At 39.3% G+C, this 18,517-nt stretch overlaps 1 protein-coding gene across 12 annotated transcripts in view; it reads right to left on the minus strand.

Annotated features, from left to right (window-relative positions):
* Positions 1-18,517, minus strand: part of EHBP1 (EH domain binding protein 1) — a 200,855-nt gene that overhangs the window by 103,091 nt on the left and 79,247 nt on the right. For 9 of the 12 annotated variants that reach the window (XM_085054353.1, XM_085054362.1, XM_085054361.1 and 6 more), the window contains exons 8-11: positions 16,846-16,950; positions 16,015-16,137; positions 8,881-9,133; positions 2,313-2,496 (exon numbers count right to left, since the gene is read on the minus strand). In XM_085054353.1, the coding sequence (XP_084910479.1) occupies positions 2,313-2,496; positions 8,881-9,133; positions 16,015-16,137; positions 16,846-16,950 (665 nt within the window). The remainder of the gene's footprint in view (positions 1-2,312; positions 2,497-8,880; positions 9,134-16,014; positions 16,138-16,845; positions 16,951-18,517) is intronic. The other 3 variants (XM_085054363.1, XM_085054357.1, XM_085054356.1) reach the window with 1 other exon arrangement.

Genomic DNA, 18,517 nt, shown 5'->3' on the forward strand with positions numbered 1-18,517 from the left:
AGCTCCCAAAACCTTCTGTCCACAGCAGACTTGGACAAAACACTGAATAAGGTGCATTATTTTAACCTCCTTTTACCTAACTTTACCTCTACAGGACTATTCCCCCTACATAAGGGCATGTGCTAAGTTCATGTTTGTATAATGCCTATACCTTTGGATGGAAGTTTTTCCGGAGTTGCTAAACATTGTCTCTATTATTGAGCAACAAATAAGCCACTCGTGCCAACACTCCAAGTCCCACCTGGGCACTATTTCGTACTGTGCTGTGAGAATACTGTTTCTTTTCTTTTAAATGCCAGTACTTTTCCAAATTTCAAGAAGCATTCCAAGTAAAGTGCTTTTGATCTGAGAGCAAAACAATTCAAGCACAGAAAAAAAAAAGACTCTGCTTACAGAAAGCTTTCTGCATTGCAAGTGACCGTACAATATTTTAACACGCCCACTCAGCAAAACTTTCCACTGTAATATAATAAACCAGGACACTGCATCTGCTTTGGAGCTTTCCCTAATGTCTCCTATCCTCCAAAACCTTGTTTAAAAATAATAAATTAAAGCTTTCCTATAAAAGAGCATGTGAGCACAGAGCTCCGCCTTGCCTCCCAGCCCTAATGAATATCTGAGTTTCAGGAGGTGGACCTCTGCTGATCTCAGCTGTGCCTCAGGGTCAGTGGCAGAAAGGTGGGCTGCAAGCAGGCAGGCACCAAAATATTCACCAAGTAATGCCACACAGAAGAGCAGGAACTACCTGACTGTCCATAACAGCACAGTCTTCTCACTGAGTTCAGTGCTGAATCTCTTCTTAATCAATTCCACCTTTCAGACACTCTAAAGCTTCATCGAGGGTAGACAAAAACTACAATAACCAAACTCAGTAGGAACATGTTATTTCAGCATAGCAAAGACATGTATGAAACAGAGAAGAGTATTTCCTTGGATGTATATCTGGAAAAAACACCCCTCAAACAATGAGCAAGAAGGGCACAATTTCCACCAAACAATTTGATAAAAATCTCCATAGATGTCTTTTCACAGCCTGGCAGTACCAGAAATCTTTGCTTTGGCCATTTTGCTTTGACCCCAGGGCCAGACTCCACTGGAAATCAAATAATGTGCCATTTTTCACGCAGAAATTCATGCAGAAACTCCAGCTAACAGGACTGAATCCCATGTCAGAGCATTACAAAACTGCTGTGCTTTGATTTCACATATCCCTGGTTGCACTTTTGCGTATCAAGAATAACTTGTGACGTGTGTTTGTGGTCTTACTCCACTGTTTTGTTTTGCAGTGAGCAGACACAGATTAGATTTCTGGTCTCATACTCTTTAGCCTGAGTGAGTGGTAAAATGACAACAAGATCAGAGCCTGAGTGGACAAGGACATGTGAGCAATCTGGCTGAGTGATTATGCAATGAAATGGTAGGTATGACAAGTAGTTTCACTCAATTCTGAAATTAAAGTACAGCAGCTCTGATTCAAGGCAAACCAGATGACAATGTGCATACATTGGGCAAGACACACTGGAAGGAAAGCATTCTGTCTTCATCTTCCTACCTTTAAAACCATGTATTACATTCATTTCTAAGGTCCATTAACTTATTCTATTAAACACTTATTTTGTTTAAAGAAAAAGCCCAAGTGGTGCTAACTGCTGAAACACTGGAGTAGAAATCCACACTGACAGAAGTTGGCTGTTGTAGTAATAGAACACCCACACCTCACATTACCTCTTCCACCAAAATTAACTCTCATTTTCCCATGACATATATAAATGGATGTGCACATATAAGTATGCTTACATTCCTAGTAAACAGTTAACCTGATTTAAAGTAGACTGTCTTTTTTTTTTTAATTACTTCAACTTAGCTATGGACTTGGACATATATAAATCCCAATACAAATAAACAGTATCAAGTACAAAGCTTTTAAAACCCAGATTTATGACAGAAATATGTAAAGAGACTCTTCAACAGGGGCAAGGCTTAGCAGCATTAAAATAGATCAGGACAAAGCACTGTTCAACACGATTTTCTTCCTTCTCAATGGCATATCCAGCTGTCCTGTAACATTGGTTACCAGAAGACTCTTTTCTTTGAAGCTGCAGTTGCTGTTCCTGTTGTCATTAAATCCTTAAAGTAAAAATGCAAGCTCCTACTGTTGCACCCTCCCTATGAACCAAGTGAATAGATACAAGCCAACAGCTTATTAAGTACAGGCAAAGCTTTTAAGATGCCTGCAGAATAAATAGGATGTTTACAATGCACAGAAAGGTACTCTTATGAACAAAGAGAAAATTTGAGTATGAAAAGCTTACCTTAGGAGAGGAGGAAAGGTCCCTCGATGCAGGAATTGCTGACATGTTCTCACCCATGCCCATCTCTGTCTTTGGCAGGAGGTTTGGGGGCTCAGGAGCCTTTCTCTTCATCTTCTTTTCCGGTCCTTGCAGAGCAACTTTAATTAAAGCAGGGCTTGATTTTGGTTCATAAAATGGATTTGATCTAATTAAAAGAAGGGAAACACATTTCTTTGCTATCTGCTTGGAAATAAAATTGAAAATAAGACCTGCTTAGGAAAGTCAATGACTAAAATGCTTTTATTATCCTACATAAGAATATGTTTTACCTTTATAGGCTTTTAAATACTACTTTTTCCTATAATTGAAAAGTGAGTTACAACAGCTAAAATTGCATTATTCTGTCATAATTTCCATAATTTTTACAAAGTCCTGTAAATTGCAGAAGTTTTATCAGCTGCAAAAAGCTAACTCTTCAATTATACTTCCCTATCTACCAAAGAGTGATCTGATTTTATGACAAGACCAATACCAAAAAATGTGAGTAAAGCTGCTGGGCGTTTAACACTCTAATAAACAGAATAAAGAATGTTTGATTAGAACAATTAAAAATCAGGCCACTGGAACAGTTGTACTCCTACAGGGCTTTGGAGACCTCACTCTTGGCTGTCCAGGTTTGAAAATTTTGGCCACCATGAGTACATAGTATCAATTGTATTTCAAACTCTGTAGTTTGCAGGCAGCACACCATTTCCTCTTTGGATAAGAGAATACTGTAAGAAAACCACATCTGACTTGCACAGACCTCTCTGCAGACACCAGTAGGAATCACCTGTCTATTTTGAAAGTGCCTTTTATAACTAAACCTTTTTTGAGAATGTTACAGAGTAAACATCTTCCACCAAGTAGATGCAGTCCAAAGAACTATCCTTAACTCAGGTGTCCATGATCCAACTCTGCATTTGTCCCACCCTAAGTAAATTTGCTGAATTTTATGTTAGCTTGATGCATCAAATATCAATCAATAAGTCATCAAATAATGGCTTCTTCTAGACATTTAGTAGAGCCAGCAATTTTGTATCCTGCTAAGGGATACTTAAGGGAACCTTTTTTGCACTGAATTATTTCATTATTACTACTATTCGCTTTTCATATTTTGCAATCCAAAACTGGAGAGTTAGTTTTGAAATGGATACATTAATTTATTCCTTTCTAGTCCCTATTTCCCCTGCAAGAAATATTTATCATCTATGATTTCCAACAAATCTATCTGCATACAACTATACACAGCATAGCTAACCATGACAAATAACCTCAGTCCCTTGAATTCTCTTAGAATTTGACTCAAGATGGAAACACTAATGCATCAGGTAAGAGTCTACCTTGCTAGATCCATTCACAAATTCCCTCTCAGTATAAGAGTCAGGAGGTAGTACACACTATTTTTTAAGAACTGCAACAGCAGAATTTGAGGAGAAGTGAAAAACCAACTATTCATCCAGTTGCCTTCCACACAACATCAAATTTCTCCCATTTGTTTGTACTTTTAGTATGAAAATTTCTTTCAGTCACATAGCCTGACTGTGGAGTTTATTTTAACACAATTTGCAGTCATGCTCTTTTCACTGAGAAAAAGCAAGCAGTTCATAACCCACACCACAGAAAATAAGTCTACTTTTGAACAAGAAAGTTTACCAAAGAATACAAGTGAAAATCAGGCATAAAACCTCCAGACCTTTCTAAGAATCTGCTGCTTCTGCTCCTTCCAGAAAAAGACATCCAACTTCTGAAGCAAAAGGAAAGACTAACACTAAAATAACTCATTTGTTGACTGAAGGCAACTTTCAGGTGTTCCCACTTTGCTGCCCATCAAGTGCAAAGCCACCAGTGCAATCAGAACTAAAGGAAACCAAAAGAACAAGTTAAATGGAAAACAGAAGGGTGCTTTCCCTGGGAGGCAGCAGGAAAAGGAGGGTATTCAGGCTGGAGTGGAGAATGCATCCAGCTGTCAGTAGCTCTAATTTAGCTGACAGCCCAGCTCAGCTGCCTTCAGACACCAGAGAGTTCAAAGGGAGGTGAAAATGAAGATAAAAGAGATAAAGGCTGAAGAACAATGCATTCTATGGGACAGCACAAGGTTTTATTTAGTTCAACGAGTCAGCCTTCAGAACAGCCAACAGGCACAGCATGTTTGGCAGGAATTTACCTGTGTACTCTGAATTAGAAAGCTATATTTGTAAGGTGTTAAAACTGTTTTGGTGTGAGAAAAAACCAGACACCTTATCAATGAGAGTAAACAGGTTTGGAAGAACCATCTTTTGAATTTTTATGCTCCAGAGTTGCCTGTGCTGCAGGTGTCATCCTGAAGAATTGTACCCTCTGCACCCACCAGAAGGAAGTGCTAAAAGGAGAGAAGCCACTGCTTTTTTTTTCTCTAGAGAACTTGCTTGAAAGCCAGACTAAACCCCCATATTTTGGTGACAGAAACAGACACAGGCACATGCACAGAACAGACATGCACATAAGCTGCTTTCTACCTTCCTCTCTGCACTACTTTTAATTGGTCTTACAAATACTGAGCAAGATTTTTGAAAAATTCATTTTAATACAGAAAAAACCTACTAAAATGGTTCTTTCCTAAACAAACCTACTAAAACGGTTCTTTCCTAAACAAACTATAAAGTTTGAAGTCATGAGGACCTGATATATGTAGAAGAGTTAGGTCCAACAGCTTCCACAATGCTCTACAAGAAATAAAGCATCTGAATAGTCTGGCTGAAAAAAGCCTTAGCTGGAAAATATTAAAGTGCTTTTCTCTGAGGTCAGCCCCATACTTACTGCTTCTGTGAAGTTATTTAATTGATCCACACAATATGATTTGTTTAAAGAGACACTAGACTGCTCTCCACAAAATTAAAAAATCCCAGACCTGACAAACTACCTGGCATTAAACTGTCACTGACAATGTGGTGGTTTGTGGCTTCTTGTGCAACAGGTAGCTTCAGCAGATGGCAACTCGATAGCCTCGCCAATTACACAGCACAATTTTAAGCCATACAATGATTAATGAGATAAGAAGCCACAGAGCCAAATGATATTGGAAAGCAAGTTTTATTCTGACCAATTTAAAAATTATTTTCATCAGTCTTACCAGTGAGCTGAAAAAAAACCCAAAACCTAAAAATAAATATTTTACTCATGAGGAAACCCAAAGCTGTCAGTGTCGCAGGACTAAAAAGTAAGGCAATATTGCCAGTCAGAAGTACTAAGGCTGAAAGCATTATACATTCAGTAGTTGTGAACTGTGCAATTTTCAAATAATTAACTTTTCAAGGTGTGCTGTCCTCCACTAACAGGTGGTTTTGATTTTAACATATAAAATTCAACAAGGCAAAAGCAGAATTTTCCACTAACAGTGAAATGTCCAAACTAACAAAAGGAAAATGTGTTGCTTATCTTTAGCTAGATATGAGAACTTAGCCAGAGGAAGTATGTTTGAGAGCAGAGTTTTACAGCAGAATAAATGTCCTGGCTCACCTAGTCCCTCTGCACCATGCAATGCCTCATGATGCTTATGCTTGACTGTGCTTTGTGTGTGTTACCAAGTATTAGTTATCTTCACAAACATTAGTCAAATATATTTCAACAAAGCAAATTACCCAAGGTAAATCCTTCACAGAGGTGCAGTGAGGCCAAGTACCTTTTACAGGATTACAGTGAGAGCCTGTTACAAAACTGGAGCCAGAGTTCAGCTCTTAAGGCACTTCATGTAAATTCCAAGTCCAGAATCAGAACTAGGGATCTGCCAGAGCAGAGTGGGACAAGGGTCCTGATGCTAACTGGTGTGTCTGTGTTCTCAGCACACATCACAGCATTTCACACAAAATAGAAGAGGAAAATGCCAAGCAGCACATTGAGTGAAGTCCAATTAAATATTTAAGACGTAGGGGTAAAAACACATTGTGTTTCCTGATCAACAGTAAGTCAGGAGCCTTTCATTTCTACCATTTCATGCCTTCCACCTATAGGTTTAAAAGGACACCTGGAGAAAGCCCATGACCAGTGACAGTCAAAAATGAAACAGAATTTAAAAAAAAATTAAAATTAAAAGACAAGATGTTATGAGAGAGGTTGAAAATGACATGCAAAGTTTTCTATTCTCATGATATGACTTAGTTGTTCAGCTTTGTCTTGAATACACTGCTCAGGCCAAGTCAACACATCTTAAAATAGACACATAGCAGAAGAAATAACAGGATCCAGAGACGGGCGGTGGAAATGATTAGAGAGATGAAGAGACTTCTGTATGAAGAGAGATTGAAAAAGTTAGCACTCAGACAAGTGACAAGGAATGGTGAACATGCTAGAGATAGACAGGACAACAAATGTTTATGGCAGGTAAATCCAATACTACTAATTGTTGTTTTGATTAGCCAGCAGAAGAGGTAGTATTGAATTGGAAAGAGAATTTATTTACCATCAACCAAAGAAACACATTTCATTAAAGATCTTGTTTTCTTGTGGAACTCTCTACCACAAATTGATACTGAAGCCTAGACTTCAATAGGCTTGGAAGAAGATTACCCACTTATGCAGGTAATAAAAGCATCAATATTCAGAATAGATAAAGAACAATACACATCTGGACGTAAACCCTCATGACTTAGGGCACCCAAAAACTACCAACTGGCACTGCCTGTGAAAATTTCACCTTTGGTGCTCAACAGACCATGCCTTAGCAGAAACTTTCTACTTAAAAATTTGAAAGTTAATGACAAAATAGTGTTTGTAGACATGAGCTAATATCACGTCCTGTGTTTCTAGACTGGACTTTTATCATTACACTGATTTCTCCAGAGTCTTTCAGTACAAAGATTCAAAGGTTCTCCTTGCCACAGTTCTACCCAATGCATTCAACAAGTGGTGTCCAGGTCTTTTTCTATGATGTATTGCTCCTGTAACTTCAGAGGAAAATGTGGAGGGGAAGGTTACTTTAGGGGTCAGGACATAGAAAATGTATGTAAAAATGTAAAAAATTGATTTTACAGTGTTTATTGACTCCTTATCTTTCCATCTTCCCATGGGATGTTGCTTTATCATGAAAATACAGACCAGCTTTATGTTCAAGTAGAATCCACCCACGGGGAATTTATTTTTATCTTTGGGGGAAAAAAATGAAGCAAATGAAGTCATTAAAACAAGAAGGAGGCTGCTGTAAACCAAGGACTAAAGTTCAGTCCACAGCAAAAGGAAGGGTTACAACCCTGCCACAAGCCCCTTTGCACAGATGTGCTTAGGGTGGAAATGAGAGTATAAACAGAAAACAGAGAAAATTCTTCACTTGCTTATCCACGCAGCTTTTTCTCTTTCTGCTCTTCTCAATCTTTGCTGTTCTCGATACCTATGTCTTGGTGGGTGTAAAATATACACACCTTTATTCCTTAAGGATTCTGGTGACCAGTGAATGACCAGGAATGCCTGGTGTGGCTGGCAGCGTGATCACACTGTGCTCTGAAGACACAGCAGCCAGTGCTGTTTGTTCACACACTGTCCTGATAAATGGAGCTGGCAGAGGCAACACTCCCAATGCCCTTTATTATTTCTTTGTTTTACTCTTCACAGACCAAACAACAACATCAAATCCATGGCCACAGAGCTTAAAAAGGAAAAAACTCTGCAGTGTCCTTCATATGTTTCTATTACAGTGCCTAGGAATCCTTCCATTTCCTAGACCACAGCTATAAACAGAGAAAGATTATGATACCATACCTGTGTTAATATTAAAGTAATGCACATGTCATGCCACAATAAATCTCACTAAATAATGTAAAATTAAATGAGATAATTAAATAATGTAAAGTTAATTAGAATTGTTGTCTGTAAAATTGCTCACATGTGATCACCATAAACTGTCTCATGAGTGGTGTGGTTGGTGACTAATGACCACAAACAAGGATTAGGGATACACCTTCCAACCTCCCGAGCTGTGCAGCAATTGCAAAAAGCTCTCCCTCCTGGATAGTTTTTATACTATAATACAAGGCAGTCAGTGTGAGTTATAAAGGCTTTGTGTGTAGTCATGATAAAAGAAACAACCTAAGTAAGTGCTTATGGTGTTATCTTTCCCACATATTCAGTTTATGAAACTTTTAAAGATGTGCTACGCAGATTTCAAAATGCTCTTCCTTTTTTACACACTGCGTCAAGATAAAACAAACTCTCTGTTATCATTAGCAAAAATTATTATTTTATGTAGTAAAAATAATGGTAAAAAGGGGAGGAAGGACCAAGCTCTGCTGCTCCTTAATTTCTGGCTCATTTGCAATTGTCAGGCCATGAAGTGCCAGAAAGGTCCACAGACTCATTTGCTATCAACAAGGCAAAGGAAAGTTTCCTCACTGCTCATGTTCAGCTGAACAGCATGACCTGGGGGTATGGTATTTGCTGCTGCTGAGCTGCCTAAGGATGAGTCTGTCCTAAGGAGGTGATTAAGGATCACCATGGTTCAACCCAATACACCTCAAGATTAAGCCAGGGATCCCACTACTAATGCTTGCAAAGCTGCTGAAAGATGAAGAATCATACTTACTCATCCAGCTCTTCCTCCTCAGCTTTAGAGGTATCTGCATAGAGGTATTTGCTCATATCCACTGGCCTGACGTTTTTCCTTTTTGCAGGCTGTGGAGGAGAATCTCTTACACTTCCAGGTGCTTCAGGCGCATGATCTGGCTCATCAAATGGGTTTAAGTACTCTGGGGCATCTTCATCCTTGAATGGATTGTAACTGTCAGCATAGAAACTTTCTTCTGGCTTTGAAGATGAAGCTATTTCAGTGGGAAGTTCTACCAAATAAGAAAAAAAAATGTTAAACAGATTTAACGAATTAAAAATTTAAAACCATTTTATCAGATCTTCATATTTTAAAGGCATATGAAAAGGTCTGCTTCTTAACTCTCAATACATAAAGTCATAGCCTTAGGTGAATTTTCATGCCTGTTTATTCAAAAATAGGTCTTTAAAAAGTTAATTTCATTTAGACTATATTGAATAGGCTGCATTTTCTCACTACAGCTCTTTCAACATAATTAGTTACTAGTTTTCATATTTGTCATATAAATGGTATCACAACAGATATTAAAATGTTTCCACAAACTATTAGCCAATTTGTACCAATTTTGTACAAAATGTTAACTGTTTATTTGAGCTTTTAATAAAGAAAAAAGATATCCTGTATTTTTTAATATTACTGGATTTTAAAATGGTGATAGTAAGTAGGTGGCCTTCTAATTTCTTAAAATTACTGAACAAAAAATCAGCTATTAAGTATGACCAGTAATCACATTTCAAAACACATGTGCTCCTGGTAACAATACATAATCTCAGAGTAAAAATGAATTTAAATTAACCCTAAAGAGACAGATAATCAAATTATTCATCTGTTATTTGGACTATACAACAAAAAGTTATTGGCAAGCTGGAGCTGCATGCTGTTCTCTGTGTAATATCCTTTCTGTGGTGTCTGATATTCTAAAGGGAATTGCTTCTGGATACTGAGTAATATAAATCTCCATACAGCAATACAACATTTGTTACAAAGACACTTAGTAATGTTAATCTTACTCTTCATAACACCACATCCTTGTAAGAAAGCTGTTTCAGAGAAAGCCACAGTGAAATACCATTGAAGGTCTATGGCTTAACTGAGAAGGGAAAATAAAGCATTTAAGGCAGAATTTTTGGGGAGTCAAATGTATAATGTATACACAGTATACACTGTATATATAATGCCTACACAGTATATCCTGTATGTTCCATGCCTTGAAGCTCATGGTAGTCAGAATAATACCCAAATATTACCCACACATTTAGTGCTTTGATGAACTAGACCGAGCAGAAGTGCTTTGGAGATGTGTCCTGAGAAGACAGTTCCATATAAAAAGCAAAAATAAACTAATGAAATGCAGAAAAAAATACCAACATCCTGTTCAAATAGTGTTGCTTATTGACAAAGCTTTAACAAAACTTTTTACTACTTTAAACTTCGATCAAATGTTAGAACATTTTATCAAGGGAGTGGAAAACTACAAATGGTTGCTTCTGCAGGTCCCTATGATGGATCATTGCACCTGCACATGAATCTGTTGATAAATACACATTATCATATCTGAGGGAAACTTGCTGATAACACACAAGAAGGAAAGTCAGTAATATATCCCGAAGTAGAAAACATTCAGGGAAACAATCTCTTCAAACTATAGTGTAAGCTTTTATTTTTGATTTGTTTTTAAGTGTCTCCTGGAAACAATGAGTTAAATGCATGTTTAAATCTGATACATTTTAAGGGGCAATGCAAATGGTTTTTGCAATTCTTTCTATTTCAACACTGGATCAAGTGCTGTAACTCTAACTATGACAAAATTCTTTCTCTTTTTCATTGGCTCAACAGTAAATACATGTTTGGCTTACTGACAGTGTTACATATCAGTGCTCAGACCCTCTGGCTCCCCTATTAACTAAAATATTTCACAAAATCCTACATGCAGACTAAAATTAAAAAAGCTTCTAAAAATGTCATTCTCAAGACACTTTTATAGGCAGAATTTTGTAGAGGCTCAGCTAGAACCCACTTAACTTGGCTACTTGTTCTCTCTACTCTGGCCATCCAGGACATTATTCTCCTCCCCTTCTGCTTCCTTCAATGTCCCCACAGAGACAGAGGGTTCCCACAAGGGTCTCCACCTGAGCCCAAAGAGGTTCTCCGCCTTGGGGTCTCTGAAACTCTTTAGGACTAGTTTTGTGTCGAATGTTGGTCATCACAAGACTCTCTGCAACAAATTAAGTTATGATGATGACTCAACAGCATTGCTCTTGAAGCCACACCCACTGTCACTTGTCACTCTTCTGTAACAAACTCATTTTCTAATGATGCCGGGAAGTGCACTTTGGCAGGCTAAATATACAACAGCTTAGAAGAGGTCTATTTCCCTCTTGAAGCTGCTTTTACATTCAGAAGGCAATACAGATTCCCCTGCTTTCCCCACATCATTTATCACAGCTCCACACATGACTCCAGTCTCTACACTGATACAAATTTTTTAAAAAAGAGAAAAAATGCTTGCAGTTTGGCACTTCAAGGGTTAAACACAAAATAATTTTGCATGCTTAAGTAATAAAGCCACAGGGGTAGGAGTGACAACAAGAGAGGTAGAAGTATTACTACAGCAGAAGCACCAGCTGCTCTTGTGCCAGATTCTGGAAACATTACCTGCCCTAACTCCACCGAGAAAGACTGTTTGTGATAATAATCATCCTGGCACTACCTATCTGCACAATCAGCCAGAGCATCTCCAGAAATCACCCTGCCCTTCAACCCACTTGCCTTTTGTAACACAAACATATTGTGACACATCCCTTAAAACCAAACAAAACCTCCACCAAAACATCGCACATACCACTTTCCCCTTGGCAGAGGATGAAAGAACAAGCCACATGTGAAAGATACTCGGTTACGCCACTGACTGCCTGACTGGCAGGCAAACAGGCACCATGGGATGTGAGCACCCAGCACAGCACAGAGCAAAAATGGAACTGCCCAGTGCTTCTAGAAAGAGTCATGACTGGCATCACCATCAAGCACCGGTGATTTGCTGTGACTTTTATTCATATACTCGCAACACGCCGCTTTTCATGGAGAAATGGAAGGAACGAAGTCACCATTTTCCTCTCAGTTGGTTCCTGTGCTGCTCTGTGTGAAGGACTATATTGAAATGATTTGGGGTTTGGTGCTGCTCTGTAACACTGTTTTCATTTTCAGTTCAAAACATTCGGCAGGGAGCTCAGAATCCACACACAAGGTAATGAAATACACTGCTGAAATAAATGGTGCTCTAAATGACAGGGGTGCCAGCAAAGAGTTACCCTCATGTCTTGTGCGTGTTGTACAGGTCATATGCAACTTCAAAATCTGTATTCCCCACCTAATTTAAAAAAAAATCTGGAGTGATGAAAGTGTGTTGCAGTTTTCTACTTGCATTTATTGTATATGTTGACTAACACCAAGTAAATGTTTTGCACAAAAATTAACTGATTTTATAAGTCTGTTGCACTGTGAAATGCAAAAATCCAAAAGGCAGTCCTCATATAACCATGTAAAGATTGTCTAGTATAAAGCTGTAGAGATATCCTGTTCAAAGACATTATTTTTGATTTTCCCATATTTCTAACATCTAGCTGAACTAGTAGATACAGAGGGAACAAGCCTCAATTTGACATGTCTACCAAGAAACACATCTGAGGATTTTTTTGAGGTGAGCTGTTTGTATGCACATCCACTCCACTGTGTGAGTGAGATCACTGACTCTGAGGACTTTTTAAATGCCAGCAGCACCCAGAGCCAGCTTGCTGCTGACCCTCTTGCATGCACCACACCTACAGCGTGCACACGGATGCTGGAAGCACTCACGCCTTTAGTTTCTTTCCACCCCACATTCCCAGGGTTAAGTGATTATGGGATTAGGAAGATAGAGGGAAAGTAGCTGGTTTGTGAACAGACACAAGAAATATCTGTCTAGGAAACAAGTATCTACTGGCAAGTAATCCTCCTTTCTCTTTGAGTGACTGTCAGTGCATACATATTCATAGCCTGGGTGACTCTGAGCACCCACGTTAAAGGCTTGATAGGAATATGCTCGGAATATCTCTGCCAAATGGCGCATCGTGCCTCCTCACATCTGATGGCAAAGCATTCAGGAAAGGAGGCTCCAGCTGGCTGCTCTGCACCTCTTGGGGAAATTAAGTAACAAATTCTACAGGAGACTCTGAACTTTCGCAAAGTCTAAGTTCCAGATTATGCCTTGTCCAGATAAAAAGATAAAGAGACTAACATGTAAGTGAACAGAAAAATGCTTCATCCCTGCACACATAAAAAGTTAATCTCTTGATTTAAGCAGATCACAAGACAAGTGAAACAGGTAATGTGACTCTCTAAGCCTGTAGGAGAAAGCCTGCCTTAAACTCCTGAACCTCTGTAATGCTCTTGAGCTTCTGGGGTGGCCCCCAAAAAGGTTACATTCACTTCAGGATGCAAAAGCAAACAAGCAGGCACAGTCTCAAAGAGCTTCCTAGAAAGAGATAGCAGTAATAAAAGTTCCACTGAGGTCTCAGAATAGAAGAACCATGAGTGAATAATGGGACACAAACAGGGCAGCCTTCAGCAGTTGGGCAACACGATGAGAACAGCTACGGTATTGCGTAGCTTCAAAATGTAGTTCAAAACAAAGGCAAATCTCCTGAAAATAGTCATGTCTAGGTGCTTCCCATGTAGACACTGATCCAATTAGCCACAGGAAAACACAGCAGATTCCTGCTGTTGCTGAAGACCAAAACCATCTTCTCTAATTTGTCTCAGCACCATTTTTTCTCCCCCTCAACTCTCTGTGGAGGAAGAGGAGTGGAGGAAAGGCACATGTCAAGAAGCCAAGCAAGGCAATGGGAACACAACCAATTCCCATTATAGGGACAAGACAGGTCTGGAGTGGAACAGCCAGTGCTTCTCAGAGGTGTCTGAGGTAAAAAGAAGAATCCCTCAGGAGCCACTCATCAAAACATTAAAGCTTTTAAAATGCCACACCAGATGTCCCACTCTTTGTCTGATAGCCTGGAACCCCTCAGATCTTTCAGCCTGGTTTAGTGCTCCAGGAAGACACAGTCACATGAACCTTACAGAAGGCCCATCCCACCCAAATAAAAAACACCTTATGACACAGTTGGAAGAATCTAGTGACACCCTGTTTATCCCAATCACTGTCCTGTTATTGTATGTTGACTGCTGCATGACAGTGACTGTGCGTGGGAGGAATACTTGGTATTCACACACCCAACAGCTCAGCATTACTGCCCACAGCTGTAGATGGGACCCAAGAGTCTGATCACAGAGACTGTCCCAAGTGCACAGAACAGACCCAGGGAAATGGAAAAGCGTCCATGACTATGACTGAACATGACAGTAAAGGCAGATGTCACCAAAAGAACAAGAATCAACTCAAAAAACCATGCTCCTGATACACTGAGAGTGTTTTAGGAACATAAGCAGCCTGATGTCTTGGATGCAGGCTGCTCATAGTGAACTTGCCACAAGGTATCAAGCTACTCCAGTACTAAAAAACAACACCAGCTATTTCTCCCTGTCCCCAAAATGACAAAGAGTCCCTTGTACTTTGTGGCCAGAACTCCCACTGCCTTCTTCCAGAATGGGTTCTCCCTTGAAAGGAAAGCTGAGCTTGGAAGAAGCAGTTTAGGTAGGATGAGACTTGTACAGCTTTCTCCATGGAGAAGGGAGCTCTTCTTTCTAGAGCAGAGAAGGAAGAAGGCAATATAGGCTGAGTGTCTTAAATCAAGTTACTTATGGACTACAAGAGGGATTTACATTCCTACTTATTCTGCTTCCTTCCATGACCCTAAGGGAATTCACTGTCAAGGAACAGACAGGAAACAAAGCCCAAGATAAGAACAGCAGAACCTAATCCATATATTTTGGTATCTACAAAGCTCAAACAACTCACTTCTGCAGCTACAGAAAAACCCAACAACTTCACAGAAGGGAGAAGGTGTCCAGGAGAGTAGCTTTATGGCTTCAGTTGCCAAATACAGAAGATAGTGCAATGTCCCTGTTTCAGAAATACAAACTGTGAGCCACACCACAGCCAAAGTATGACAGGACTTGATCTCCACCCACATCTTTCTCTACAGACTCTGAAGACAGAAAAACTGTGTTGAGAGTAAACATTCAGCTTGTCCAAAGAAAGGTAGTAACCACAGGTGGAAACTGCAGCTTAGAAACCCATTCTCTTTGACCTGGCTTTAGAAATCCCCTGGCTGCACCCTGGGCTGCTCCTGCTCAGTGAGGTTCTTCTCCATTGCCATTACAGAGTGACTTGGTATTTTCTGTAGGAAGAAAAGTCTTGGAGCTTTGAACAGGAAAGGTTGGGAATTAACTATGAATTGGCTTTTTGAGAAGTTGCAAGCTGAATACATCCAGCATATGGGAGCTGCATATCCAGGCACAGAGTTGAGGACAGCAGAGATGTTTGCTGTCCTGGTGCTCCTTTTTGCTCTTACGGCCCAAATCTTATCAGATTAAATATTTACAGGGGTTGTATATCTCACCCAAATGGAACAAGAATGGGCATGTCAGTCTGGAAAGGGGATTAACACCTAACATGTGGTGCAAGGCACGATGCCAGAAGGCTTAACTGAGGAAGCCATAAAAGCAAAAAAAAAAAAAGAGGAAGAATAAAAGAAAATTAAATTGTAATAATGAAGATTAGTGCTAACCAAGAATAGCTGTGATGCAGTGAAGACTGCAGTGAAGGAAATTATGCTATAAACCATGACCCACATGGAGCAGGGTTGTTTGACAGTATGTGTTGCTCATTCATACCACGAGGTAAGTACTGGTAACACACCTGACAGCCCCAAAAGTCTCTGCTTCAACTGCCCCCAGTGGCAAATACACAGAATGTGACTCAATACAAAGGATGTGACTCAAAGGATAAATCAATTTTCTAGTGGCAACTGGATCACTGCTATTGCTACCTCAGTGCTTCATGAAATAATTGTATTTAATCAAAATAAAATTTTTCATTTGTAGCCCTCACAGAAATAAAAATCACGTTTCACTAAGCATTTGCAATCAGCGATGAATTATGTAAAACAAATTCCTTACCTTCTACATCAGGGTCTCCAAATGGATTTAATTCTGCTGCGTCAGGATCACCAAAAGGGTTCGTGCTAGAATTGGCCAGGTCTTGCTCTCCTTCATCCAGAAAATTAAGCTTATTGATAAGCTCTACAAACAAATTGGAATATTGTTTTAAAATAGATACAAGCCGTTCATCCAACATATCCGAAGCTCAAAAAGCCCCGTGTCAACAGTCCCTCGAAACACTGCACCAGGGAATGGCACGAACTGCACGACTAAGTTAACACAGTCCAGTAAGTACATCAACAAAGGGAAAAAAAAAAAGGTGAAATGAATGAAACTTCTATTCGCTGACCAGAACATTATGTAACAGAAATGACTACTAAGAAAGCCTTCTCTTCTCTTCGTTAAATAAATGTTGCAGAACATCTAACAAGCTAAATATAGTGATTTTGATTGTTCCCATACATGCTAACTATCGGCAGGAAATTTTAATTTTTGGAATGTAACGTGCACATAAAAGCAGAGAGGGGACATTTTGTCACTTTAGAAAGGTCAAATATTACTGACTACACAACTAATGTTTTAAGCTTAGGGTCTGGTGGTTTCTTTTTCTTTTTTGTTTTGTAATTTTTTTTCTTTCTTGTTCATTATCAGATGACAACGGAGCTGTAGCGGAGACAGGCTCTTTCTCTATCATGTTGTTACCTGTTGGATGCACTACAAATTACTGAGAGTCATGCTGGGTGGAAGCACAGAGATAAAACTGACAGCTGAATACAGGCAGGAGTCAAAAGGTAATGGGTCACAGTAAATACAATCAGAAACAGAAAGAAAGGATGAAAGCTCATAGACCTTCAGAGGAACTGGCTGATTTAGCTGAAGGCATATTTGCTCGCTTTATGCAGTCATCTTGATCTTCATCTAAGCTGCTCAGAGCATTCAACTGGTTTACAATTTCTGTAAATAGAAGCCAGTCAAGACAAACGTAAGGCAAGGGCATTTAATGAAACAGAAGTGGAACGAACACTGTTACCAGAAAGAGAGAGAGAGAGTCAGGGAGAGAGGGCAAAAGAATAGATTTAGAACGAGTCCTTACAATTATATAACTACAGCAAAGTACCTGTGTAGGTGCTTCAGTGGTAATTTAACATGAAACCCAGTTAACAAGACATAAACAAAACCTAGCCAGATTAATAGTGTCAGCAACAGTAGTTAGTTTTATGAGGACTAGTATGCACATCAGCTGAAAATTTAGATGGATGTACTACATATTTAAAGACTTTTCCTGCTCATGAAGAAAACCTGAATATTAAAACATTGTCAGTCAACACAAAACAGCCCCAGAACAATTTATCTCTCTCCCAAACCCTTAAGGCTACAGAAAACTAACAGGAGTTTTTTATATTTTTTTATTTCTATACACACTCTGATTATTTAACATTTACAGTTAGTCACCATTACATTCTGATCTATGACAAGCTGAATTTACTCAAATAGTTCTAGCATATATGATCAGTATTGTGCCAGGAGAATGTAAACTGAATGTATATATCAGTTGAATTTTCACTGTCATGCTACCTAAGTAACACCTTGCTCTTTGTTAAAATCCTATTTCACCTTCTGTCCATAGTGGAGAGCTCCAAACTGCCATGAACTAGCAATTTTTAAAATGTGTTAATGATTAATTCTACTCAAGATGGGGATGCCTCCATAATTCTGGAAGGAAAGAAACAAAAGACAGCTAGGTCTTAGTGGCTTCTGGCCCAAGGGGAAAAATTCCTCTCTGCTCCCCCCTAACACAGTCCCAACCCCAGCATCTGACAAATGGAGCTTCTGCAGTAATGGGGATTGAGCCTGGGGCATCTCTGAGAGACCTCAGCATAAGATTCTGAGGAGAGGGGACAGCCTTCCTCATCCTTCCAGATGACAAGCAGTCAAGAAAAGCCTGTGCAGGAGAGATGATCCTGCTTGTTGAATATCACTGTCCCACCAACAGCTTTTTTCATGTCCTGTCTTTTCCCAATGAAATAAATGGATGATGTCTTCTGGTGTCACCAGTGTAGTTAAAGCTTCACGCCAGTCATTCTTGTATTTCCTTTAAACTTCAATTTCTTGTGTACACAGAAGTTACCTCTCAGTAACTCTCTGCTGTTTTGAACTTGACTTTTTCTCATCTGGCTTTTATTTGGGAAAGCAAAGGTTTGTCTTCATTCAATGAACTAGTTTTAGGGAGCAAGACATCAAATGGAGGTAAAAATTGAGTAGTATCCTGACTGTCCCAACCCATGCTGGTGCTGATGGCCACCCAGAACTTCCTAGTCAGGGGGGCTTTTTCATGCTTTTTCATAGCTGACACACTGACACCACTCCTAATTTCATGCCTTCACAGGCAGCACAAAGAACCTGAAGCCCAAAGCAGACCAGAACCTGACAATATTTCTGTCATATGAATAAAACCGTCTTTGCCAAATTTGAACTGCTTTGCAAAGACACACCAATCTGCAAACTACCAAGTAAAATGATC

The sequence above is a fragment of the Lichenostomus cassidix genome, chromosome 3 (genome assembly GCF_008360975.1).
Source record: "Lichenostomus cassidix isolate B80296 chromosome 3, HeHo_3.0, whole genome shotgun sequence".
NCBI classification, from domain to species: domain Eukaryota; kingdom Metazoa; phylum Chordata; class Aves; order Passeriformes; family Meliphagidae; genus Lichenostomus; species Lichenostomus cassidix.